This window comes from Dreissena polymorpha, chromosome 4, assembly GCF_020536995.1.
Source record: "Dreissena polymorpha isolate Duluth1 chromosome 4, UMN_Dpol_1.0, whole genome shotgun sequence".
Lineage (NCBI taxonomy): Eukaryota > Metazoa > Mollusca > Bivalvia > Myida > Dreissenidae > Dreissena > Dreissena polymorpha.
In genome coordinates, this window is record NC_068358.1 from 120740706 (window position 1) to 120767905 (window position 27200).

Consider the following 27200-nt stretch of genomic DNA (forward strand, 5'->3'; position numbering starts at 1 on the left):
CAGACAGACATTTCTTAATGTTACGCCGGCGGTACAAACTCCCTAAGGTTCATAATCACACAGACAGATAATTCTAAATGTTATGCCGGCGGTACAAATTCCCTTAGGTTCATAATCACACAGACAGATAATTCTTGGAAAATGTTACGCCGGCGGTACAAACTCCCTAAGGTTCATAATCACACAGACAGATATTTGAAAATGTTACTCTACAATGACAAAATGTTACGCCGGCGGTACAAACTATGCATTATCACAGTCAGATATTTCTTAATGTTACACCGGCGTTACAAACTCCCTAAGGTTCATAATTACACAAACAGATAATTCTAAATGTTACGCCGGCGGTACAAATTCCCTTAGGTTCATAATCACACAGACAGATAATTCTTTGAAAATGTTACGCCAGCGGTACAAACTCCCTAAGGTTCATAATCACACAGACAGATAATTCTTTGAAAATGTTACGCCGGCGGTACAAACTCCCTAAGGTTCATAATCACACAGACAGATATTTGAAAATGTTACTCTACAATGACAAAATGTTACGCCGGCGGTACAAACTATGCATTATCACAGACAGATATTTCTTTGAAAATGTTACGCTGGCGGTACAAACTCTACAATGACAAAATGTTACGCCGGCGGTACAAACTATGCATAATCACAGACAGATATTTCTTAATGTTACGCTGGCGGTACAAACTCCCTAAGGTTCATAATCACACAGACAGATAATTCTTTGAAAATGTTACGCCGGCGGTACAAACTCCCTAAAGTTCATAATAACATAGAGATAAATTCTTTGAAAATGTTAAGCCAGCGGTACACACTTCCAGATATGCATAATCACACAGAAAAAATCACACTGAAAAAAATGGAAGGTAAACGACTTTTAAATGTATAATTCTTAATTTATTTTTTAATTATAAAACATGTAATAATAAATACAAACACACACAAAGGTATACCATTATGTTCGCAATCCACCAGTCAGTAGGTCAGAACATTTATAAAAGAGTGTGAATGATTCAATATTTTTTTATGACTAACTAAAATTAATTAATTTTTTTATAAAAAATACATAACATTTTTTTCAACATGTGAAGTCATTTTAAAAATGAAATATTTCAATAAAACAATCTTTACATCAATTATAACCATTCAAAGTTCTTTAACAGATGCAATTGCTGCAATTTGTATTTTCATTACTAAACAATTCTGCCACAAGTTTAGTATGTATTGTAAAAACAAAACTTTATTGTTTCTCCTGACATACAAACATATTATAGAACATAAAACAAGAGATGTGTTTGTCAGAAACACACTGTCCCCCTACTGCGCTGCGTTGATACATGTTTTTTTTACCTTTGACCTTGAAGGATGACCTTGACCTTTCACCACTCAAAATGTGCAGCTCAATGAGATACACATGCATGCCAAATATCAAGTTGCTATGTGAAGGGGCATAGAAGTTATGAGCATTTTTTGAAACCTAAACGCGAAACCTAAACGCAAAGTGTGACGGAAAGACGTACAGTCCGATCACTATATGCCCTCCTTCGGAGACATAAAAATTAAACATTAGCAATCACAAATTCACAAAATCTATTTTAACAAGGGCTGTTTGTAAAACATGCATGCCCCCCATATGGGCTGTCAGTTGAAGTGGCAGCCAAAGTGTGAATTAGTTTTTGTCACTGTGACCTTGACCTAGTAACCTGAAAATCGATAGGGGTCATCTGCTAGTCATGATCAATGTACCTATAAAGTTTCAGGATCCTAGGCCTAATTATTCTTGATTTATCATCAGGAAACCATTTTACTGTTTCGACTCACTGTGACCTTGACCTAGTGACCTGAAAATTATTAGGGGTTATCTGCCAGTCATGATCAATGAACCTATGAATTTTCATGATCCTAGGTGTAAGCATTCTTGAGTTATCGTCCAGAAACCATTTTGCGGTTTCAAGTCACCTGACCTTGACCTTGTGACCTGAAAATTAATAGGGTCATCTGCGATTCATGATCAATTTACCTATGAAGTTTCATGATCCTATGCATAAGCGTTCTTGAGTTATCATTCGGAAACCATTTTACTGTTTCGGGTCACCGTGACCTTGACATTTGACCTAGTGACCTGAAAATCAATAGGTGTCATCTGCGAGTCGTGATCAATGTACCTATGAAGTTTTATGATCCTAGGCATAAGAGTTCTTGAGTAATCATCCGGAAACCATTTTACTATTTCGGGTCACCGTGACCTTGACCTTTGACCTAGTGACCTCAAAATCAATAGGGGTCATCTGTGAGTCATGATCAATGTACCTATGAAGTTTCATGATCCTAGGCCTAAGTGTTCTTGAGTTATCATCTGGAAACCATCTGGTGGACAGACGGACATACGGACCGACATGAGCAAAACAATATACCCCTCTTCTTCGAAGGGGGACATAATAAAGCATTTTTATGTGAAGACAAGTTCATACAAAGCATTTCTAAACCGAAATCGAAAATTGGTAGAAAAATGCACATGAACAAATGTACAGTTACAATAGCTTATAAAGGACATCTCACTCAATACTTTCGGGGGATTATAAAGACAACTGGCGAAATAAGGAACATTTGACTGGATACAAATTGTTAAACACTACACCTCAATAATAGTGTCTTATTTTTGCCCACCAGAGACGTATATTTGCTAAAACAAATTTAATTGACTGATCCAATTTCACCATAAAATGAAACTCTGGGTTGGAATAAACCCATGTGTTCTAGTAAAGATTGACGCAGAAGTTCTTGCAATAACCTTAAAATAAACAAAATATATCCTTCAAAAAGGCAGCAGAACACATACAAAATGAGCAACCAGATGTGCATATACTGCATAAATGAAGTATACAGGTCCATCAAGAATTTTATCCACAGATGTTTCTTCCTTTCTTCATCTGTAATCATGACCAGTCGTGATCTGCACAGTGTTGTGTCTTAAATAAACAAACCACATATCAATGCCAAACAAAAACAAGAGCTTTCTCCATCAGACATATGCCCCCAAAAAACGCTTTTTCAAAACCTAAAGGCAGAGTTTGAACCTAAAAGCGGACCCTAAGTTTAATGTCAAGGTCAAAGGGGTCAAAATTTGTGTGCGTATGGAAAGGCCTTGTCCATATACAAATGCATACCAATTATAAAGGTTACATCTGAAGCGACATACAAGTTATGAGCATTTTTCGAAACCTTTAAGCGATATTATGGGCATTTTTCACTGTTGAATTGAGCTTAAAAGAATTAACAGGTCAAACAAGTTACTTAAAATGAAGTTACTGACCAATTATCTGCAACTCATCTTGCTACCAGTTGTTATTAAAAATATATTTTATATTCGATATCTTACGTGACTCACCCAGTCCTGTAAGCCATCCGTAAAACAAAATTGTGTCTTTGTGTCGTATGAACGAATCTGCACTAAAACTAAATTTAGGTACACATCGTACAAGCATGACCAGTTGTCAAACGAAAGTACAGTTTATATTCAATTTAATTCAAATGCATTATTTTTCTCTTTCAGGGATATTGTTTTAGCATGTTGATGCTGCATTAACAAATCTAAGTATATATGAAGTGAAAACACCAAAAATAAACAACGGTTGCGATAGACACCTATTAACTGTTAGATGCCCATAATATCACTTTAACGCAAGTGTGACGGACAGACATATGAACGGACGGACAGTGCAATCACTATATGCCGTCCTGTAACGTACTGAAAATCAAGCTGTAGAATAATTTATTTTTATTTTAAATGCCTAATAGGCTACTCAACAATACTTCAAACAAAATGCATTTTTAAACCTTGAAAAGCTGAAAACGTGAGAATACAAGAAATGTTAACAAAACATATAAAGGCTTAATTAATGCTTTAATATCTGTAGAACACTAGTTGCAGTATCGAGTTTATTTTGCGAGAAAATATCATTCAAGTTGTGTTCCTTCAAGGCATGGGAATTCCGTTTTTAAAAAAATGGATGAAAGTTAACCTTAACCTTGTCTTCCACTAGATTTAGGCAACAGAAAGAGCGACACACGATTGAAAATATTTGTGCCAAGTTTAATAAAATTCACTCAATACATGACTAAGTTATGCTCTGGACACAAACAGGATGCAGCATTGTACCATATATAGACATTTGACCTATAATAGTGACCTTGACCTTGGAGGTAGGGAACTGGTATTTAAGCATACACAGTCTAATGATGAGGATCTTTTGTACCAAGTTTAAGGAATTTCGCTTTATAAATGACAAACTTATTATGTTCCTTGGGACAGATGGACGGTCGTGATTCCCATATCCCATTTACTCCAGGACTCTGGGGGTTACTGGTTCGAGCCCTGATGGGGGCTACTTTTTTTCCTTTTTTTTAAATTTTATTCTTGATTTTTTACTTGAGCTTTTTAGATCCAGTGTTTACATTTATCAATATAAAGCACTTAAAGACAAACTACAAAACATGCCAAAATCTGTGAAAAGGCCCCTTTAATATTAATCAGTTTTAATACTATTATTACTTATTTCTTATAAAAACCATTATATGTTCAAAGAAAAAAAAGAGCAATATACAAACCATATATAAATCTTCTCTTCCTTTTGCCAAACCCTTTCCCACCAGAAGTGTTATCATCTGAAATGTTTCAATGGAATATTTTCATATGGATTACATGTACACTCAAAATACACAATAATTTTCTACAGATGGGTTTGATTAGGATAAGTAGAAACAAATTTTTTTATGAAATAATGTTCATAATTATTTTATTGTCACATTTTTACTGTAAAACATACTTAAACTTAAGTTTGTTCTTCCTGATCCTGTCAAATTCAAACTAAATACATAACAAATGAATTTCAACTCTATAACGAATGTAAAAAGATAACTTTAATGATATTTTCAAGATTTATGATAATAATAAATATCATATATATTTACTCTTCTTTTTGGCAACCCTGAGGTCAGAAGCTTCGTCTCCAGTTTTTCGCTTTTTTATCTGTACCTTGAATTATACAAATTACACCTCAATATTGTATTTTATTATTATACATGTATCTCATACTGTTTTACAAATTACATATTGTAAGGGTCCATCAGCCCATGTTTGAAAGCAAATATCCAAGCTCTTGGCATTGTGGTTTCAGGGAAGAAGTTTTTACAATATACATATAGGAAAACATATTTGCCTTCAGGGTTGGGCCAATTTTTACCCTTAAAGGCATAATTTGAACAATATTGGTAGAGGTATTCCAGACGATGTTTAATGTCAAATATCAAAGCTTTAGTTTTAATATTTAAGAGAAGTTTTTTTAACTTTTCACTATATACATTTAAGGAAAAAACATTTGGCCCCTGGTATGGGGCAAATTCCGACCCAAGAGGCATAATTTTAACATTCTTGTTTACTGTTTAGGTTCATCATATGATGTTTCATGCCAAATATTAGAGCTCTAAGCTCTAGATGTTACTATATACATATAAGGAAACCTATCCATTTCCATGGTAATATGAGTTATGCAAAGAACATTCCTGCCAAGTTTCATTAAGATTAGCCGAGTGGTTGATTAAGATTTACAAACTCAACATGTATATTCTCAGAGTATATACTATATGCTAGAAATGCAATATGGATGATTATCAAATCAGTTGGGGGGGAAATTTATACCCTGAGCACGGTGAGCTCAGGTTAGCTAACAATATATGACCTTACTGTAGAAAAAGCTCACCAATGGCTGTCTGTTTTCCTTTTCAATCAGTTCACGAACTTCAGGAACCATTCCTTGTCCTGGTGGAAAGGACTGCCTTATAGGTTGTCTTGGTAGCAGTGTTAAAGGAAATACCGGTACTCCAGAATCTAAACTGTCCATGTTGGAATTGAGCGATTCGTAAAAGTCTAGCCACTTTTGTGTACTATCCTGCTTTTTGAAAATTAGTTTCAGAGCTTTAATTTGTTTAACATTTTTATCTATTTCAATTTTACTAAAATTTGGCTTCAATATTTCTGGCTTTCCACTTGGGGCTTTATTCAAAAAGTTCCCATTAAGGGCTGACCACGGCTGAGATTGAACCCCTTTATAAAACACTTTTACACCACCGTCCACAGAAACAAATTTAAAGTGCAAAGGTTGGGTGATGTGGTCAGCTTTGTTCAAATCACCCTCAATCCATGACTTAACATCAAATAATTGTGTGATACGCTCTGCATTTTTCAAAACGTTTAAAAAGTCATCAAAATATTCAGCATCTTTAGTATTTAACAGCCTGGACACCTCACTAAATTTTGCATCAATGTCTTCATGCGTGTGGCCAACAATAAGGAAGGACATATGAACCTGAAATATAATATATGATTATCAAATCCGACAAATCAAATACCTTCAGTCAATAAAGTCGACAATGGCTGAACAAGATAATGCCTTTCCCAAGTTTTATCATAATTTGATTTGAAAAAAATGCATAAACTACAAGATGGAATAATACTAAGAAAAACTATTCATTTAATAATCAAATATAAATATTTTATATGTTAAGGCTACAAAAATGTTACCTGAAATAAAAGCCAAAAAGATGCAATTCCATAATTTTGAAAACAAACATTGCAGGATTCAAAACTATCATGTTTTTAGTGATATATATGATACACAGTAGTTGGCAACAATAACATGTCTAAAGTTAATTAGTTATAGTAACTATCCTTTCCCTGATAGATACATGCTTTTACGATCCCTATCGATTCCCTGAATAGACGTGTTTCCGCGACGTTATCGATTACCTGGTAAACAAGGGCTGTTTGTAAAACATGCATGCCCCCTATATGGGCTATAAGTTGTAGTAGCAGCCATTGTGTGAATACGTTTTCTTCGAAGGGGGGCATAATAAGCATTTCTACTAAATCATGCTACAGAGGTTGAATAATTGTAAGTAGTGCACATGAATATTCAAATAATCAAGTTAATGAAAATGAAATTATTTGAATACTCATCCTTAAGAAAGACTGTCGTAAAACAGACACTGTGATCTTTGAAATCAACACTCACCTCATGGAAAACCTGTTCTGCCACTAACAATTCCAGAAATGCAAATACATAACGGTTCTTATTTTCCCTCCAACAGTTGTCTGCTTGGATAAACAAATTTGGAGGCAGGAAGTTGTTCTGGAATAAAAACATCCACAAAATTATTGCACAATAATGTTGTTCTCTAGAGTAAACAACAAGTAAAACTACAACATAGGGAAAACAATAAAAGTAAGATGGTCAGTGTTTATATCACATGATCATACACAAATATAGCTAGTCTGGCGAAAATGTGTTATCATACTAATGCTTTTTGTATGACTCGTATTCTGATGTTATCTATCCTATTAACCAACCTAAGCAAGAATTTATAATCCTCTATACAAATTCATAAAACCAGGGGTCTCACTCTGGTTTGGGGGAACACCGAGGCGGGCGAAATCAGGCATCATTTTCCATAGGAGAATTTCAACCAAAACATAAGAAACATTACAATATTTGTTTTAATCACTTAATTTGTCCTTTTTACTACAATCTATTAACAGTTAACACTTATCTATCAATTTTATTTAGTTTGAAACATTTTGAACTTGAACTTGACAATTCTGGGTCTAGGGCATTCAATTGTCTTGCATTTTTATCTGAAATGGGGGAACTGTATACTTTTTGCTGGGGAAATATGGCCTTATTTAAACCCCAAAAACCAGAGATTGAGACCCCTGAAAATACTGACTGTACTATCACCATCTTTACCAAAAAAGCCATCATGTGGTATTTCATTAGTGTCAAGGGCTTTGGTTATTTTCAGAAATGTAGGTGCTTGAATGGCCTGCTTACAATTTTTGTCTTCCAAGTATAATTATGTAAGATAACATGTGCACAAACATTACTCACATTTGCCTTGGCTTGACGTAGTAGCTCTTTAAGTATGATGTTGATTGTCAAGTTGGGATCATGAGGATATTCATTAATGTCCACATAGGCATGAAACCCTCCATGCCAGTGACTTAGCACTCCAGTGACATGAGTATGCAGAAGATCCACTGCATGCAGATTCTGTAATTTTTCACATAACAGTTACAAAATCTTGCACAATACATCATTTAAATTTGGAAATCAAAAACAAACAAAATACTGAATCTTGTTTGTGTATTTCGTCTCCTAAAACTTAACAAGCATATTTGATTAATTGTTATCACCTGCCAAATAAAAAGCCTTTAGTTTCAATCAAACTCATAATTCTTGACCTGAACTTAACAAAATTTGCTAGCGTACCACCACAATATAATACTAAGTAACAACTTTTCACTATTTTTTGTTTTTTTAAGCGCCGCAAGTGTCCTAGAGACAACTTTAAATATAAATTAATAAATTTTGCATCAATGGTTGAATGGCAAGATATGTATTTTAGGAACTCATTAAATAAATGCTTTTTAATGTATATATAGAATATTATGTAACTGTCGGATAGAGATCAAGTTTATAGGATGAGAAACATGTAGTGCTAGACTTTCAGAGTGCTACAAAATTTTTGAGCCGAGCATGATAAACTTGATCTCTTTCCAACACTCACATGATATTCTATTTATCCCATTATTTTGTGGTGTTTATCGTTCAAAAAGAGTAAAAATACTTAAATCTAAAAAATAACGCTGGTGTCCCAATTTTGCTTATAGTATTTGTTTACTTCAAACATAATCATTTGCTATGACATCACATTGAAATATATATTGTTCCAAAAATAAAGATTGGAAACCATAGTCTAAAAATATTTATAGTTCACAGCTCATATTCATACGATCACTTGTTATACTATTGGTTTTCGTTTGGTAATAGGATAAACATTTATTTCAGAAAAAAATATACCATACAAACTGTTTATATGCCCTTTTTATGGGTAACATTCTGTAAAGAAAATTGAAAGCTTAAGACACACAGAGTACGACACACAGGTGTGAGCCAAAAAAGATTACCACCGAAGGCACAAAACCTCCTTTATCCTACCTTTGGGTTCCTCCCAGCAAAATGTGGCAAATTGGTCTTTGCTGTAAAAAATAGAGAATAGATTTATGCAATAAAAATTTAAAAAACAACTGTTTGTATGTTTGTTATATAAAAAATTAAATCACATATTATGTAAAGCTTTCCTTTTTGGTACCATTGTATCCTGTGTGCAACTGTGGATGTAGTAAAAAAGTCTGGACAGGAAATTAAATTAATTACAGTATTTCATGCTTTTAAGTGAAAGAGCGTAAAAAAAAACAAGAGAACAACAACATGATTTACTAATGACAAATCATAATACTATATATTTCAAAGTGTAAGATCGTAATATATATTTCATGGGTTGTAACAGAAACTCGTTATTTTCACTTGTGAAAATATTGTTTCGGTGACCACTCATGAAATATAATGCAATCTTACACGGAATCCAACAAATATCCTCTATGACATAGATATATATATATATATATATAATTATGGAAAAGGTTAACATGTATATATGCATGGAGAAAGAAATGCAAATTTAAAACTCTATATAGCCTATAGTTAAAGGCTTTTTCTTCAAAATAATGGGAATTATTTTTTATAATGGCATAATACAAAATGAAAGATTTTGTTCTGTTACAGTTTACACATTCAACAAAAAATTCATTCATTGTAATGTTTAGGAATCCTTATTATGGTGACCTATTTTTAGAAATCGGGTCAGGACAAATAATTGTTTTTGCCATTGTAACAAGGCCCCGTCAAAGGCAGAACACTGGAACTTGGGAATATGTTTTATGACTAGTTAGGATTTTCAAACTGCTCCTGTCAAAATTAAAGTGTATGGACACTTTAAATACCAACCTTGATCCATACCATCGATAATTATGGACATGTGCTGGCTTGGATTGCGTTGTGCCTGGTCTTTTTTGTTGTAATAGTACTTCCTTTCTAACCTGGATATCATTAAATAAGAGCTTTGAAGTTGCAAATAGTTAATAGTTTTAAGTGCATCTGTTTCTTTTGACATCAAACATTTAATAAGCAAAATTAAATTAAATTTGAAAGATGTATATCATTTCTTTGTTTACCATCATTAATGGGCAGTATGCAGGAAACAAAAATATGCAGGATATAGCACCTTTCTACCTATTTCACTTTGAATGTTTAAAAACATTTATAAAACTACATATTTATGTTCAATAAGTAAAGGTGAATTTGGGATATCAATACATATGTAGGATTAATGGGGCTTAAAGGTCCTTTCAATTTAAGATAAAAGTCAATGAGCTTGATTAACTGAATAACTTTTACTAATTACCAGTGGTTATATAAAATAAGCCTTAGGGAAAGATATAGAGCAAAATTGGAGGATGCTGCACCCTGCAAGAAAATGTCAATGTTAGTCCAAAATTTTCACCGTGAACCTTTTTATAATTTTCAATCTAGCAGCACCCAGTAAATTTTTCTGGTCATTAATCTTTCCCCTAATAATACACAGTCTGATTTGCATTCTGAACTTTAGAAATGCTTCTTACCATGTTTGTAAGGGAGTAATTCATTAAAGATTTGGTTACAAAATTAAATGAAAAATAAAAGAAATGAAAATACATAAATTACATTTGACGAATATTATGCTCTTCTTTCTTTTTCTTGTAGAAAGCACGCATCTCGAAAGAGGTGGTTTTGCTCATTAGCCTTTCTAATGTCACACAAGTTGTACATTTGCTGAAGCTGTTGGTCTGAAACATACATCGATCACTGCTTATGTTACACAGCTCCAGATAACTGATTCATTTTTGTTGTTGTTTACAACCCATTTCAAAAATAAATTCCTGAAAATAAATTACCAATGCCTTTTTGGAGTATCCTTTCTGATACATCACAATGAAGGTTTCAAGTCTTAGAAAAGTCCATGAAAATTGTCGTTTTACACTGTAACAGTTTAACCCTTTGCATGCTGGGAAATTTGTCGTCTGCTAAAATGTCGTCTGCTGAATTTCTAAAATTCGCATTTTCTTCGATTTTTTTCAAAGAATACTATCAGAATAGCAAACAGTTTGGATCCTGATGAGACGCCACGTTCTGTGGCGTCTCATCTGGATCCAAACTGTTTGCAAAGGCCTTAAAAATTCGGTTCCCGCATTGTAAGGGTTAACAGCTGAGAAAGAATTAAGAAAGGCCAGGCTCTTTCAAGATACAGAGGCAATGAAATGGTGTTTTCACCAGGGCTGGCATTCCAGAAAGTTTTTAGAGAAAATCTTAAATTCTACTTTTTCTAGTTAATTTTTTGAAGCAATATCCTTTCTATGTATGCGTTTTCGCCTATTGTACATGTGTACCTCATTCTAAAACATATTTAATGTAATATAGTTAAGTTTTTGATTGTGTAGCATATTTTTTCATTTTTAAATTTTAACCAGATGTGTTTGTAAAACACTATGTCCCCCATATATTTGACCTTTGTCGTTGTCCTCGAGAGAATCTGATTCAACTGTATATTATTATATCTAGTAACTGACAAAAAAAAGGTTACATGTATATTGGTGTTACACCTTGTAACAAATGCTGCAGACATTCAAAGGATATACTCAACACAAGATTCATTATGTGACAGCTGTTATAAAAACACATATAGCTATAGATTCTAATTTGACGATGCCAAATTACATGTATTACAACTAACGCAGGTACATGACTTTGTAGTTTAAAAACGTCATATCAGCATAAAATTGTTTGTAACCCACAAAAAACACATTATTTTACCTTTTTCGTTTTAACAAACTGGAAGCTGTCAATCCATTTCTTGTAGAACTGGCTTTTGCTCACTGGATTTTCCACATCCATTTTGTATTGTTCATAAATATGACTTTTCACTGTTCCATATGGCATCACAATCTCGTTTCGGTGAGGCATTCTTTCGCCATGAAATCTGAAGTAATCCTCCAGCCAAGCAATCAAAAGTAGAGTGCTCTTGTCCCAGTTACGTGGAGATTTCCCAGTTGGAGCTTCCTTGTTATTCATGCACATATCAGCAACTGTAGTTAATGTATTCTTGTTAACTCTCAATGCAGCCAGTTTCTGTCTGTCTGTGTGCGCGTTAGACTTTCTCTTGTTTATCTGATAAAGTCCACATTTTTCATCCGATTCTTTTCAAACTTGTCCAGTGTGTTGATATTAATGAGGACTCTAACCCTATCGAAAATGGGTTACATCAGAGTAAAAAGTCCAGAATTAACTCCCCTTGAATTTGAGAAAATTGTGAAATAAGGCTTGTTTACGAAATTGGAGGGGAAAGGGCCAATTTTCGGCGGGTCACAAAGAAGGAAAAAAAAACTTGTCAACTGTTGTTGGTTGATTCTGAAAGACACATACCTCGTTGAAAATATATGTTCTTAGTTGTTTATCAAAAACAATTGGAAAAATGTGGGAATCATATTAAAAAATATTCCAACCAAATGAAGTTCCATTTTTCAGTTATTTTATATGCAGTGAGTGTCCGTGTACAGGTTCAGTTGTTCAGACTTAAACAACTCAATTTTAAATGAACTCCTTCACAAAATATGATAAAATCACAATATCTGGCTCTGTAGTTTACAATAAAATGTTTTTATTGCAGTTCAGTCAACCACATCAGATTCAGAGGACAATATGCCAAGTAGTGATGATTCCTTCACTGGTATGCTTTATAATTTCAGGGCTTTTTTTAGCAACTTTGGAAACATGTTCTTTACCCTTTAAAATTGATAATTCCAGTGTCAATTTACCCCAAATTGGGAAAATATTAGTAAAACTAAATGAATTGATGGATAAATTGTTTTTGATAAATGATTTTATTGGTAATTTCAACATGTAAGTCCTTTATATACACTGGAAGTCTCATATTTTCTAAACTTTTTCAAATCAACCTATTGGGATATTTTGTGTGGGGGATTTGGGAAAAAATGAGTTTTGCTATTGATAATATTGCTAATAGTGGCTATAAAATCAGCTGAACAAAGCCTGAATTCTTTTATTTACACTGAATTATTTATTTTTATAATTTTTCAATTTACAAACAAAGGAACTGCTAAATGAACTTAATGTTTTTTTTGCAAGAATAAAGCATATGTTTAATGGTGACCCATGATTTGACCACATGTGTCATTGCAGATAGTTTTAAATTTATAAAGAAGTGTGCTTCAAAATTGCTTTATTTTAACAGTTTGTATTCATACCATCCATAATGTTGTGCTGGATTTTTCAAGCACATAAATGTATGCAAAAAACCCCACACAGTTGCATTTAAAAAATATTTTGTCTGCTCCATAAAGATACAACAAAATTGAATATTTGTCCTCAAAAAATAAAACTAGCGAGCGAAATAAACAAAAATGCATGAATGGTGTGAGGGGGCGTAAAGTGAATGGGTATTCATTCTATAGTTTGTTAAACAGAGTCTTTAACTGATGTGCCAGAGCTTTCTTTGGATGATGGAGTTGAGACGTTGATAAAGGCACAGGATTCTTCTACGAAAGGTACCAGTAATAATATAGATTTTGCATTGTAGCACTAGATTTTTTTTAATTTCTTTTAATCAAAGAAAATCTGATTACCAAATCAGTTCAGCCCAAAAATCACCGTTGTTTAAAAGAAATTGATCTATTAAGACCCGTATTTACTGCAATTAAATAACTATTGGGATTTATACACTCAATCAGAGCTTCCTTAATTGGGCAGAAAGATAATTTTGTGAATCAAGTTATTTTTTTCACCCAATTGGGAACATGTCCGTTGCCATTCGGAAATTTTCGCGCCCTGAAATCACCAAATTGGGTAAAATCAAGTTGTGAATTGTAACAATTGAAGAATGTTTTTTTTTTACTTTGTTTAACTTGTTTAACTTTTGGCAGCTTTTATTAACACAGGAAAGCTACATAAACTTTTATTCACAGTCTTGCACAAACAACATTCGACCAAAACACAGATTGTTACAGACATAGTTCTCTGCTTTATTTGCTTTAAATATATCAAGCTGGCATCTTTCTGGGCTGATGAGAGTCCAGACACCCCCAGGCTTCATAGCCTCATCACTAGACTACTGTCATCTTCGACAAATTTTTTGCAGTGTACTGAGGGGAAAAGGTGGACTAAACAGACGCTTAACTTTTTACGAAGCAAAAAGCGCTAAGCAAGTTGCTTTTGACTTATCTAGGCTTTTAAATTTTGTTCTCTTATATATTGCGACTCATGGCGAATATTGTCGAAAGCGTCAGAAAATTCAGACGGGTTTATATATTGCCATAACATACACGTATTTAATGTGCAAATTTAACGTTAAATGTTTAAACCAGTCAATGATTGAGAAGTAAAATGGGCAGCAAGTTGAAACAGTCTCGAAATACGTCAAGTTGGCGATTTCGGGGAATTGTTTACTCGATTTTGTTGCAGTTTTTTTTGAAATTGGGATGGGTCTGGTTCATTTTGGGAACGGGTCCATAGGTCATTTGGAACAAGTCCGTTTACCGTATCTGTCCATAGAAGGAAAAATAACACTAGCTTCTGTCTCTACCATACATAATCTGGCTATTGAAAAGTTTGTAAGATCAAGTTTCTGAAATCTCGACAATGCTGTGTTTACTTGTAATTTATATTTCAACTTGTTAGGCAATGAACAATGACAATTTGCTGAAAAACAATAAGTAACACTAACAAGTACTACTTTGTTTCAGACACTTATGAGAATGAAGCACAAAAGATGTTTTTGGGTAAGAACAATTAATGTATATAACATATATAATGTTGGAGTGAGCTTGTGATAATGATATTGTTTGGTATTTTCATTCCGTCCATTATTCTGACTGTCTGAACTGGGGTCTGTCACACTTTTCTTAGCTGTTCTCAGTAACTTTTGTATGGAATTTCATGATACTTAAAAATAAATGTCTAGCAAACTGCCAGTGATAAATAGATGAGTTTGCTATAGATGCATTGTTATATGAGGAATTAAGATCATGATTTATCGATAAATCAATTAAATGTTGCACCACTACAGGCAAGTGACAATGCAATCATGAATGTCTTGTTTGAATTTACTGTTCATCAACATTTTTTTAGGAATATTTGATGTCCATATTGAAAATCTCATCCCACCTTCGCCAAAAAGAGCATCAAGACTGCTGGACCTTGAACACGTGAAGTTTTTAATGGACTCTTTTCAAAGTGGAGTTTTTCAACAACTTACATTACTGGTGGGAATGGTCCCTGACGATTGTGACCCGTCGAAATTAAAGATGAAAGGTATATATTAGAGCACTATTTTATATATTTAGCTCACCACAGTACAAAGTTCACAGTGTGGGTTATTGTGACAAGTCTTTGTCTTTCATCAGATGTGTTTTGGGATTTACCTTGTAATTCCAGAGTTATGCCCCATATTTTTACTGAAACTTATCTATTTTTGTCAACTTTTTGCCGTCCAGAGCTGATATTTCAATAACTATAATATTGCATCCAATTTCCTTAAGCTTTTAAATCAATGTCTATCATCATACATTGTACTGCAGTTTTGCATGTGTAAAGTTTGTAAAGATTGTCCTGATAACTTCAGCGTTATGCCCCCTTCTGTGACTTTAATCAATATAATCAATAAATTTTGAATACCTTTTTTTTTGTGTCCAGAGCTGTTTCTGTTTAAATATTGGATGTAATTTTACGAAACTTAAATTAAATGTGTATTATTTAGACAATAGCACACGACAGAGCTGGGCTGGACGTCTATAATCGGCCCGCCGTCGACATAACAGCTTTGTTGAATCTCGATTTTATTGATCACTGTTGGCTAAGGCTGAATCTGGACGCCATTTTGTTCAGTAAAAGTCGCGCGATTCCATTCTTTTCTGATATGAAAAATCAGCCCGGCTCAGCGGGCTGATATAATTTATATTGGCCCGCTAGAGATGAATAACGGCCCTGTCGCGAAGTCATTGTGTTACTATTTATAGTAATGATATGTGATATACTGCAATAGTGCACATACAATTATGTTGGGATAGCCTTGGTACTTCCAGATTTTTTCCCCCTTTATTTATCAAAATTGAAGAGTAGATTAGTAACTTCCATGGACTTACAGTCCCATTACTACTGAAAATGAACGAACATTTTGTATAATATTTCGTAAAATAACGTATAATAAACAACGAAACATAGTGTTCATTTTTACTTTAGACAATTGCCGAATGTTCAATGCCAGATGTGGTCTGGTAAAATAGATGCTCGTTTTTATTATTATTTTGCATATATAATGCCATCTTCATTTCCCACAACAATATGTATTATTCATACGCACATAAACACTAACAGGGTACCATTTAAGTGTTTCTGTTTCCTATGAATAGATCTATTTGCAGTAAAATAAAAAAGGAATAAATTGTGTCACAAATAAATAAGAACAAGCATTTTGTTTCTTCAAAGATCTATGTAATTATACCACATCTAGAGTTGAATTTTGGCTATTGCTTAAAGGAACACTGATTGTTTTGGTTTTACAAAATACTTTACTATTTTTTGTTGATTTTGAGCGTTATAGAGGGTTAAATATAAAAATAGAGATATACTTATGATGAGCAGATTTAAGACAGTATTTGACTATTAGAGACCGGTGAAATAATGATTTTTTTATATTCTAAATGCTGCTTGGTGATCTTATTCTGTTAAACTAGTACATTGCATTTTGTCAACTTACAATGATATCATGGAATTGCAGGTGCCGGACAGGTTGAGACCCTTGGAGGGAATCACACAAGGGAAGCCCTTCAGGGTCTTCTAAGGCGTGGTCTCGCAACTATAACCACAGTCAAAATGAATATTTATTCAGCCCTGTCAACATGCACAGCCTTGACGGTGGGTTGGCAGCACAATGTTTGCTTGCAGGAGAAGCAAAAGCCTCTAAGCTTCATTGACAAGGTGAGGCTTATGAGACAAGTTCGCCCATCAATGCACATGTCACCAACGGATATGAAGGCTTGGAAAGAAACTCTGTCTTCCATCTTTCATGTGAAGGTATAGTTACACTTATATAATGGAAGGGTCTGAAATGTGCATTCTCATGCTTATATAGTATGGTTTGACCAAGACACTTTTAAACAGTTTTTCTTTGAATTATTTAGATTTGAATCAATGAACAGAGGCATCAGTTGGATTGGCATTTGACTACCTGCTAACTTATGAATGACTGTTGAATGATTTGACATTTAATAAATATAAATAAACACCATTTTGATGAAAAGTACTTATGTAGGCATTGACAATATTATAATCTTAACATAGTTGGTGCACATTAAAATTGTCTGCAAAAAGCAATACCAATCCTATGTTTAAAGCAAGCACGTTGAGAGACTTTATAATAGTTTAACCCTTGGCGGGCGGCATCCACAGCAGTGTCCGCTCTCTAATTGAAATAGTTTTCATCCGATCTTCACCAAACTTGGTCAGAAGTTGTGTCTAGACAATATCTAGGTCAAGTTCAAATATGGGTCATGTCGGGTCAAAAAATAGGTCACCGGGTCACTTAGTGCATTTCAAGGATTAAGCATGATGTCCGCTCTCTAATTGAAGTAGTTTTCATCTGATCTTCACCAAATTTAGTCAGAAGTTGTGTCTAGATGATATGCAAGTCAAGTTCGGATATGGGTCATGCTGGGTCAAAAATGAGGTCACAAGGTCACATAGTGCATTTCATGTGTATGGTGTCCGCTCTCTAATTGAAGTAGTTTTCATCTGATCTTCATCAAATTTAGTCAGATGTTGCATCTAAATGATATCTAGGTCAAGTTCAAAGAAGGGTCATGCCGGGTCAATAAATAGGTCTAGAGGTCACTTACTGCATTTCAAGCATTGAGCATGGTGACCAAAACCTACAAACGGGCGTATCTTGTGACAGTTTGGCACTCTTGTTCAAATTTGACTTTTCTGCTATCCAATTGTGTACAATATTTGGAGTAATATAATGGGCATTGTTCACTGTTGAAAGAATTAACAGGTCAAAAGAGTTAGTTAAAATGTGGTTACTGACCAATTATCTGCAACTCATCTTGCTACCAGTTGTTTATAAAAAAAATATATCCAATATTTTACATTGGACAGTCCTCTAAGGTGATTATGCAAAGCGTTATTATTTATAGTTTTGTATACTGAATGGTTATCATTATTCATGATTTACAGGACATCAGAAGATTCCAGAATTCGTATGGACTGCATATGAAGATGGCTCGGCTTGAACAGAGAGTTTGGGCCATTGTGGAGGAAGTTTCGGGTGATTCAGTGAAGATCACTGAAAAATTCTTCAGACCACTCTTGAAAATTCAATCAACCGAGGATATTGAGTCGTGTCTGAACATTCTGCGAAGCAAAGGATTAGCTGAATATAACAACAAAATGTAAGAATTAATTGTGAATTTACAAAACTGTAACAGACTTTAAAATTTTCATTGTATTTCTTATAACGCAAGTGGGAGTGGTGTCATGGGAACAAGCTTATTTATTTATCAATTGATGATTTTCAGGCATAATTTTGTCAGACCTGCCTTGTGTGATCTTGACATATTTGTCACAATGATTGTTTGATGTTTTTTGTGCTGTTAATCCGGACAATGCTTGTCTAGAGAGCTACTCTGTCATTAGTAGGCACAATATCAAATAATTTGACAGTGGCTTTGTCAAAAATCAACCAAATTTACTGCATTTTATTTAAACTCAATGTCTTTAGCTGAAGGGTATCATCTTATTTGAATTATTATAGGAAAGATTGTAAATGTGAATATTAATTTTTTTAAAGAAATAATAGACTGGTAGGCATTAGTTATTGCAGTAATGATGCAAAGACATTAAACCCTTACGGTGCTGCATGAGTGGCTTGATTGCAACAACAGAACAACACACTGTTTGTGTAACCCAAATTAAGAACAATTCATTGTTGATTATTTAAATACTTACCGGTTTGTATTTATAATTAACCTGTATTTCAAGGTAATAAATGAGAACTTTTATATAAGCCCCCATCCTCCATTTCAGCGGATTAAATATATACATGAATATGCCATTACAATTTAAATAAAATGTTGGGTTATTTATAAACCTACTTTCAAAGCATTCAAAGCCGTAAGTGTTTTGTTGCAGAATCAACCACAAAACTTCCTAATATGTCAATAGCAAAGAAGTTGCCATGGTAGAATTATAAATAATGATTTTTTTTTTGTGCGAGTTATGAATACTACTAATTCTAATTTGGGACAGGTGCTCAAACGCTTTTACAGTACTATGTACTGTGTATGTAAGTTTTTTCTTACATTGCTTGATTGGTTAACCCCAAACAGTGTTTTAATAAGTATTTTCTCTGTATGTCCTTTATGTACCTTTTAAAAAAGGGGTTGTTATATTTGCTCTGTTTTCATTTTTATAATTTCACAAGCATGTTGAGGCACCTGTGTCGCGGGACATTTTAAAGCCCAGGGGTTTTTATCTTACTTTGGGGAAAGGGCCTGGCCTTTTTTGAGGGGAAAAATAATCGTGCGAAATGCTGAATTTGGGGAAAAAATCACGCAAAACACCGGATTTTGGCGGAAATAAGGAAAGTCTTAAATAATCAATTTAACATATTTTGCTGTTTTTATAACAAATTCAAGGCAACAGATAATTTAATTATGCAATATGTTTTAATTTCTACACTGGATCAGGTTAACTTATGAATTTAAAGTTTAAAAAAAATAAAAATTTAAGGGAAAAAATCAAGTCTGGGGGAAAATTTGCCTGCTGAGGGGAAAAAAATCCGAGGGGAAAGGGCCATTTTACCGTGGGTCCCAAAGAAAGAAAAAAAGCCCTGAAGCCACAGACAATGTAAAACATGTTGGTGTTGTATATATTTGAAGTTAATTTTTGATTATTTTTTAGAAAGGAATTTTTGGGATCCAGACCACTTACAAAAAAAAGAAAGCAAACTGACCTGGAAGATGATGCCAATGAGGAATGTTCAAACACTTCTGAGGGACTCCTTGTAAGTTAATTAATTTCCTTTTTTGTGTAACAGAAACATGAGCAATTAAATAAATAAATAATGCAAGTATTAAGAAAGGCCTTGTGTTTGATTGGAAATCAGGTAAATGATGTTAAAATGAAAAAGTATTTGATCTTTTAAATAGCCTGAAAAAGCATTTTGAGAACATTACCTGTGAAATTGGGAAGTTGTGCTTCAGTTTTCCTTGTGAGAATAAAAAAAGTTTTTTTGCATGGCAAAAAAAAAAAAATTCAGAATTTTTTTTGGGGGGGGAACATGAAACTACTATTAAAATCGGCAGAAAAAGGGTCTGCTCATAGATCAATATATTAACTTGTACTTCTAGGAGAAGTACAGCAAGGTAGTTGATGAGCTTCAAATGATGAAGGACAAATGTTCCAAACTGGAAACGGAAAACTCAGAATTGAGGCGTCAACTGACAGAGCGTAAGTGCATATATTTCTTATAATATTCTTGAACACTTAATGAATGGATCTTTTTTATAAATGATAACTATTTCTTGACTTACAGAGTTTAGAATAATTCACAAAAACTGGTTTAAGACCACTTTGAGTGAACACACATCTTCTTATGCCAACCCCATTAATTTGCCTAATATTTCAATGTTTTTAAACCTGAATATGCAGTTTTAGTTATTAGGCATAGACACAAATGTCCAGGCTTCAAGTACCAAATAACCTCATAAAGACCCTGTTTGAGACACCAGTGACAGTTGATCAGATATAAGTTGACATACATTGACACTTGATCAAAAGTGAGTTATCCTGATTTATATGTAATAAATATTTGTATGCACCCCTTCGGAGAAGAGGGGGAATATTGTTTTGCACATGTCAGTCGGTCTGTTTGTTGGTCGGTTTGTCGGTCCATCTGGCAGAGGACCCCTATTGTTTTCAGGTCACTAGGTCAAGGTCACAGTGGTTCGGGATGATAACTCAAGAATGCTTAGGCCTTGATCATGAAACTTCATTGGTACATTGATCATGACTGGCAGATGACCGGTATTGATTTTCAGGTCACTAGGTCAAAGTTAAAGGTCACAATGGCCTGGCTGCCACTACAATGAACTGCCCATTTGGAGAGCATGCGTGTTTTACAAACAGCACTTGTTTTTACATGTTCTGTAATATATTTCTATTAAATTTTTCTGGTTATTCAATTGTCAAGTTAATGCTAATAGAAGTATTCTTTCCCACAATTATCCTAAGATTTAGACATAAACAACAGTTTTCACAATTTATCTACCGTTTACTGTTTATTCACCCATTGAAATACATAATTTGGGTATAATTTTAAAAAATGTGCTAAAATGATGACGACACGGTGGTCTGCTCAACTTGTCACCTGTCCCAAATAAAACCATGAATAGTTGTACTATCAAGATGATCATTTTTTATGGTCCATTTCTCAGAGACTGTCAAAGACATTTGGTTCAACTTAGGTATTCATGTTTACCAATTAAAAATGCATCTCAGTTCTCAAGGGCAAATAAGCCTAAATTGAATCATTAGGGCTATGAATTAGCGAGAGTCCAGTAGCCATGGGCCCTAAAACTTGAGCTGGGCTCATAAAGATAAGAACACACTTGGGAGAATGGGTTAAAGTTTTAGTTTTATAACCTGTTCTCATAATTATGGCCCATTTTCATGTTGTAAATTTCATTGTTTATTGACCCTATTGTTGAGGACAATTTCTATAAAAAATGGAAATAGATATTTGGTCATAGTCAAGTATTCTTGTTTATTGTCACAAAGTGAACATATATATCAATGGCAGATAAACCTTGATATTATTTTGCTAAATGTGTGCCCCATTGTGAACATTGAGTGTTGGAGTGTCACTGGTAACATTTACTTTACATGGACAGTTAACCGTAATACTATTACTAATGATTTCCTCTTCTCTACCCAACACTCGGACAAGTGGATGACACTGTCTGCAGATGGCTCATGGTTGGTAGTTCATCAATTCAGTTCAGGGTCTTTTATTCTATCTGAAAACAGATTGCTCGAAGTCCAAGGAAAATTCATCAAAGGACAAAGAAATTGAAGCATTCTGGAGATTTGAAGACGGACGAGAGGAATGGTTGCCGGCCAAATTGATCCGAAAATATGCTAACGGTAATTTTAAACATAATAAAATATTTTACGAATAATGTACAATTTTCAAGTGAGATGAACAAAATCCCATATGATACTGACCATGTACAAAATTAAGCTTTAATTACTGTGAATAAATTATCAGTTGTAAGTTCCCTACCGGTATGCCCAGAGGGAACTATAGGATATATCAAAACAACACTGACAATGTTGCTGACAATTTTGTAATGGTATTTTGACCAGTAGGGGAATTTTGCATTGCATGCAATGATAATCTTGTTTATATTGTGAAACTCAACATATAAACCCTTTTTTCTGTTCTTGTCTGTTTGTCAAAAGCTGACAGCATGCATATTTTCAACTAGTAAAGTGACTGTTAGTTTTAAAAACACCTTGCTTGAAAGGTACACTTTTAGAATCATAGTGAAATATATATATATATATATTACATAACTTTATTAATAACTAACTGCTTTATTATACCCCACCACAGGCGTTTGGTATTGCAGTAATGTCTGTCACACTTTTTTGTTGTGCAACTCCTTATTCATTTCTCATTCATTAAACATAAAAATACAGAATGATTATCATCAAGAACTGCCACTCATATCGTGAGGGTTGGCGATTGAAATTAATTAAAGAGAGTTATTATTTTGTGTAGATTTTATGTTACTTATCCATATTGCTGTACAATTTATTCATAAGCAGTGAATTGTACCATTTCAACTTAAACAGATATTCATGAATTGCTGTAGTCCATCTTGTTTTGGCAATTTTTTCCCGTTCACTCATTGAACCTATAGCAGGGATTTGTCTGTCAGACACCCTTCAATTATGTAAGTGACAATTTAAACATGCAAAGACATTTCACATCACACAACAACTGTGTTTGATATTTCAAATTGACAATCATATTGGTTATTTCTGGCTATGAAAACATGAATGGTATATTTATGCAGTTTCTTTATATATCGCATTGTGAGTACCAAACTATAGTTTTCCAGCAAAACATTGTACATTTAACTCTGCAGTATCAATTGCTATGAGTACTAATGCTATAATTTAAAAGACATAATTAATAACCATATGATTATCATATCGCCTGGCTGTATAACAACATTCAAATTCTTACATTTCAAGATGTCTTTTATTCAGGAGAGTGTTCAGTCCAGTACTCTGATGGAGTTAGTAGAGTGAGGTCCTCATGGGTGAGAGAGGTGGGACAGATGTAAGGTCATCCTATTGCCACATCTAGAAGCTATACCTATTTTCTCAAGACTAAAAATGTCATGAACTTAAAATAAATGTTGTTATCAATATATGCAACCAGAGTACATATTAAGGCACTTCATGTTATTTTTCTGAATGATTGAAGTCAGGTTTCTCATACTAAGACATTTCCCTGTCAAGTTATGGAATTAACTTAAATTTTATGGTGTGAAATTTCTGTTTTATAAAAAAATGCATAGATAATTTTTATCAAATTGTGAGACTGATAGCTTCATTTTTTTTATCAAATCATGCAAATGATTGCCCTTTTTTTGAAGTAAAAAAAAACAACATGAATTTTACATCACACTGATGATCATATTTCAAGTGTAAGCATTATTCTACATCTTTTTCTTCAGTTTAATGTTGGAATTGAATATTCCCTAATCAACAATTTGATTCTCTTTACTGCACTTTTGTTTATGTGCATTATCCAAAGAATGTTTGAATTCCATTTTGAAATGCTTGATGAGAACTTGTCTTTTCACTTAGGTATATGCTTTTTTTGATTATTGGTTTTGTTCAGTGGTGGTAATCATATTCTTCTTATGTCATTTCGGTCAGTAGAATATGGGACTTGTATATAACAGTTTATATGTTAGAATGGTTTATGAGATTATTTTAAATAAAACTATTTTTGAATTTCTTTCGCTAAATAAACAAAAGTTAATTAAAGAGATTTCACGTTTCTTACTGTTGCAATCAATTTAATATCTTAAAATAACCTGAGATCTTTTGGGAAACTAGACAGAAAATAAGTTCTAATGGTGAACAATTCGTATTCAGTCAGCCTTTGTAAGCCATTGTAACTGTGAATGTGTTCATGTGCATTATTCTAACATTTTTTCGATTTCGGTTTAGAAATGCTTTGTATGAACTTGTCTTCATTTTAATATGCTTAATTAAAATTGATTTTGTTAATTTGTGATTACCAATGTTTTATTTTGTATGTCCTATATGATGTTTGAGTATTTCAGAGAAACAATAAAGTTCTGCCCTTACAATACATACTAAAATTGTGACAGAATTGTTTAGTAATGAAAATACAAATTGCAGCAATTGCACCTGTTAAAGAACTTTGAATGGTTATACATGTAATAGCGGTAAAGATTGTTTTATTTAAATATTTAATTTTTCATAATGACTTCACATGTTAAAAAAAAATGTTTAGCATTTTTTAATACTAGTATATTTTGAGAACTAATTTAAGTGTGACATAAATAATATGGAATCATTCCCACTATTTAATATATATTTTCTGACCTGCTGACTGGTGGATTGAGTACATATTAGTATACTGGTATTGCTTTTTATTTTGAAAATTTCACTGATTGAAAATTTACACAACATTTTGTGTGTTCTGTATTTACTATGCCCCCCTTCGAAGAAGAGGGGGTATATTGCTTTGCACATGTCGGTCTGTCGGTCGGTTTGTCCATCAGGTGGTTTCCGGATGATAACTCAAGAACGCTTGGGCCTATGATCATGAAACTTCATAGGTACATTGATCATGACTCGCAGATGACCCCCATTGATTTTGAGGTCACTAGATCAAAGGTCAAGATCACGGTGACCTGAAATAGTAAAATGGTTTCCGTATGGTAACTCAAGAACGCTTAGGCCTAGGATCATGAAACTTGATATGTAGATTGATCATAACTCGCAGATGACCCCTATTAATATGCAGGTCACTAGGTCATAGGTCAAGGTCACAGTGACCCGAAATAGTAAAATGGTTTCCGGATGATAACTCAAGAACGCTTATGCCTAGGAACATTGAAACTTCGTAGGTAGATTGATAATGGCTGGCAGATGACCCCTATTGATTTTCAGGTCACTAGGTCAAAGGTCAAGGTCACGGTGACCCGAAATAGGAAAATGGTTTCCGTATGATAACTCAAGAACGCTTATGCCTAGGATCATGAAACTTGATAGGTAGATTGATCATGACTCGCAGTTGACCCTTATTGATTTTCAGGTCACTATATCAAAGGTCAAGGTCACGGGGACCTGAAATAGTAAAATGGTTTCCGGATGATAACTCAAGAACGCTAATGGCTACGATCATGAAACTTCATAGGTACATTGATCATGACTTGCAGATGACCCCTATTGATTTTGAGGTCAAAGGTCAAGGTCATGGTGACCCGAAATAGTAAAATGGTTTCCGGATGATAACTCAAGAAGGCTTATGCCTAGGATCATGAAACTTCATAGGTGCACTGATCATGACTCGCAGATGACCCCGTTCGATTTTGAGGTCACTTGGTCAAAGGTCAAGTTCACGGTGACCCGAAATAGTAAAATGTTTTTCGGATGATAACTGAAGAACGCTTATTCCTAGGAACATGAAACTTGATAGGTAGATTGATCATGACTCGCAGATGACCCCTACTGATTCTCAGGCCACTAGGTCAAAGGTCAATTTCACGGTGACCCGAAATAGTAAAATGGTGTCCGGATGATAAATCAAGAACGCTTATGGCTAGGATCATGAAACTTCATAAGTACATTGATCATGACTTGCAAATGACCCCTATTGATTTTCAGGTCACTAGGTCAAAGGTCAAGGTCACAGTTACAAAAAACATATTCACACAATGGCTGTCACTACAACGGAGAGCCCATATGGGGGGCATGCATGTTTTACAAACAGCCCTTGTTATGACTTGTTTTATAATTTGCTAATAATTTAAGAACTTATACATTTCAAAGTGGTTTACCTTCCTTTTTTTCAGTGTGATTTTTTCTGTGTGATTATGCATTTCTGGAAGTTTGTACCGCCGGCGTAACATTTTTAAACAATTATCTGTCATTGTGTTTATGATCCTCTGAGAGTTTGTACCGCCAGCGTAACATTTTCAAAGAATTATCTGTTGTGATTATGAACCTTTGGGAGGTTGTACCGCCAGCGTAACATTTTCAGTTAAATTTTAAGGGTTATATCATTTTGTGTGTTCTGTATTTACATTACTTGTATAATTTACTATTAAATTAAGAACTTAAACATTTAAAAGTGGTTTGTGCGATTTTTACTATTGGTACCTTAGGGAGTTTGTACCGCCGGCGTAACATTTTCAAGAATTATCTGTTGTTATTATGATCCTCTGAGAGTTTGTACCGCCAGCGTAACATTTTCAAAGAATTATCTGTTGTGATTATGAACCTAAGAACTTAAACATTTAAAAGTGGTTTATCTTCCTTTTTTTCAGTGTGATTTTTTCTGTGTGATTATGCATTTTTGGAAGTTTGTACCGCCGGCGTAACATTTTTAAACAATTATCTGTCATTGTGTACTTTTTGAGAGTTTGTACCGCCAGCGTAACATTTTCAAAGAATTATCTGTTGTGATTATGAACATTTATGAGGTTGTACCGCCAGCGTAACATTTTCAGTTACATTTTAAGGGTTATATCATTGTGTGTGTTCTGTACTTACATTACTTGTATAATTTACTATTAAATTAAGAACTTAAACATTTAAAAGTGGTTTGTGTGATTTTTACTATTGGTACCTTAGGGAGTTTGTACCGCCGGCGTAACATTTTGATTATGATCCTCTGAGAGTTTGTACCGCCAGCGTAACATTTTCAAAGAATTATCTGTTGTGATTATGAACCTAAGAACTTGAACATTTAAAAGTGGTTTATCTTCCTTTTTTTCAGTGTGATTTTTACTGTGTGATTATACCTTGCTGGAAGTTGGTACCGCCGGCGTAACATTTTCA

At 33.8% G+C, this 27200-nt stretch overlaps 2 protein-coding genes across 2 annotated transcripts; one reads left to right on the forward strand and one right to left on the reverse strand.

Annotated features, from left to right (window-relative positions):
* Nucleotides 1–343: 343 nt before the first annotated feature.
* On the reverse strand, nucleotides 344–12118 carry LOC127878742 (uncharacterized). The gene is made up of 10 exons (XM_052425273.1): nucleotides 11823–12118; nucleotides 10677–10798; nucleotides 9921–10012; nucleotides 9072–9112; nucleotides 7962–8123; nucleotides 7089–7205; nucleotides 5778–6383; nucleotides 4990–5053; nucleotides 4627–4683; nucleotides 344–2809 (listed from the first exon to the last, which is right to left on the reverse strand). Exons 1-10 carry the CDS (start codon nucleotides 12084–12086, stop codon nucleotides 2775–2777), a joined length of 1560 nt encoding a protein of 519 aa, XP_052281233.1. The 5' UTR covers nucleotides 12087–12118; the 3' UTR covers nucleotides 344–2774.
* A 490-nt stretch (nucleotides 12119–12608) lies between these two features.
* On the forward strand, nucleotides 12609–26959 carry LOC127879939 (uncharacterized). The gene is made up of 10 exons (XM_052427059.1): nucleotides 12609–12735; nucleotides 13493–13573; nucleotides 14768–14803; nucleotides 15153–15335; nucleotides 16801–17096; nucleotides 18258–18472; nucleotides 19983–20085; nucleotides 20432–20531; nucleotides 22110–22226; nucleotides 23361–26959. The coding sequence occupies exons 1-10, from the start codon at nucleotides 12708–12710 to the stop codon at nucleotides 23435–23437; spliced, it is 1236 nt and encodes a 411-aa protein (XP_052283019.1). The 5' UTR covers nucleotides 12609–12707; the 3' UTR covers nucleotides 23438–26959.
* Nucleotides 26960–27200: the final 241 nt, after the last annotated feature.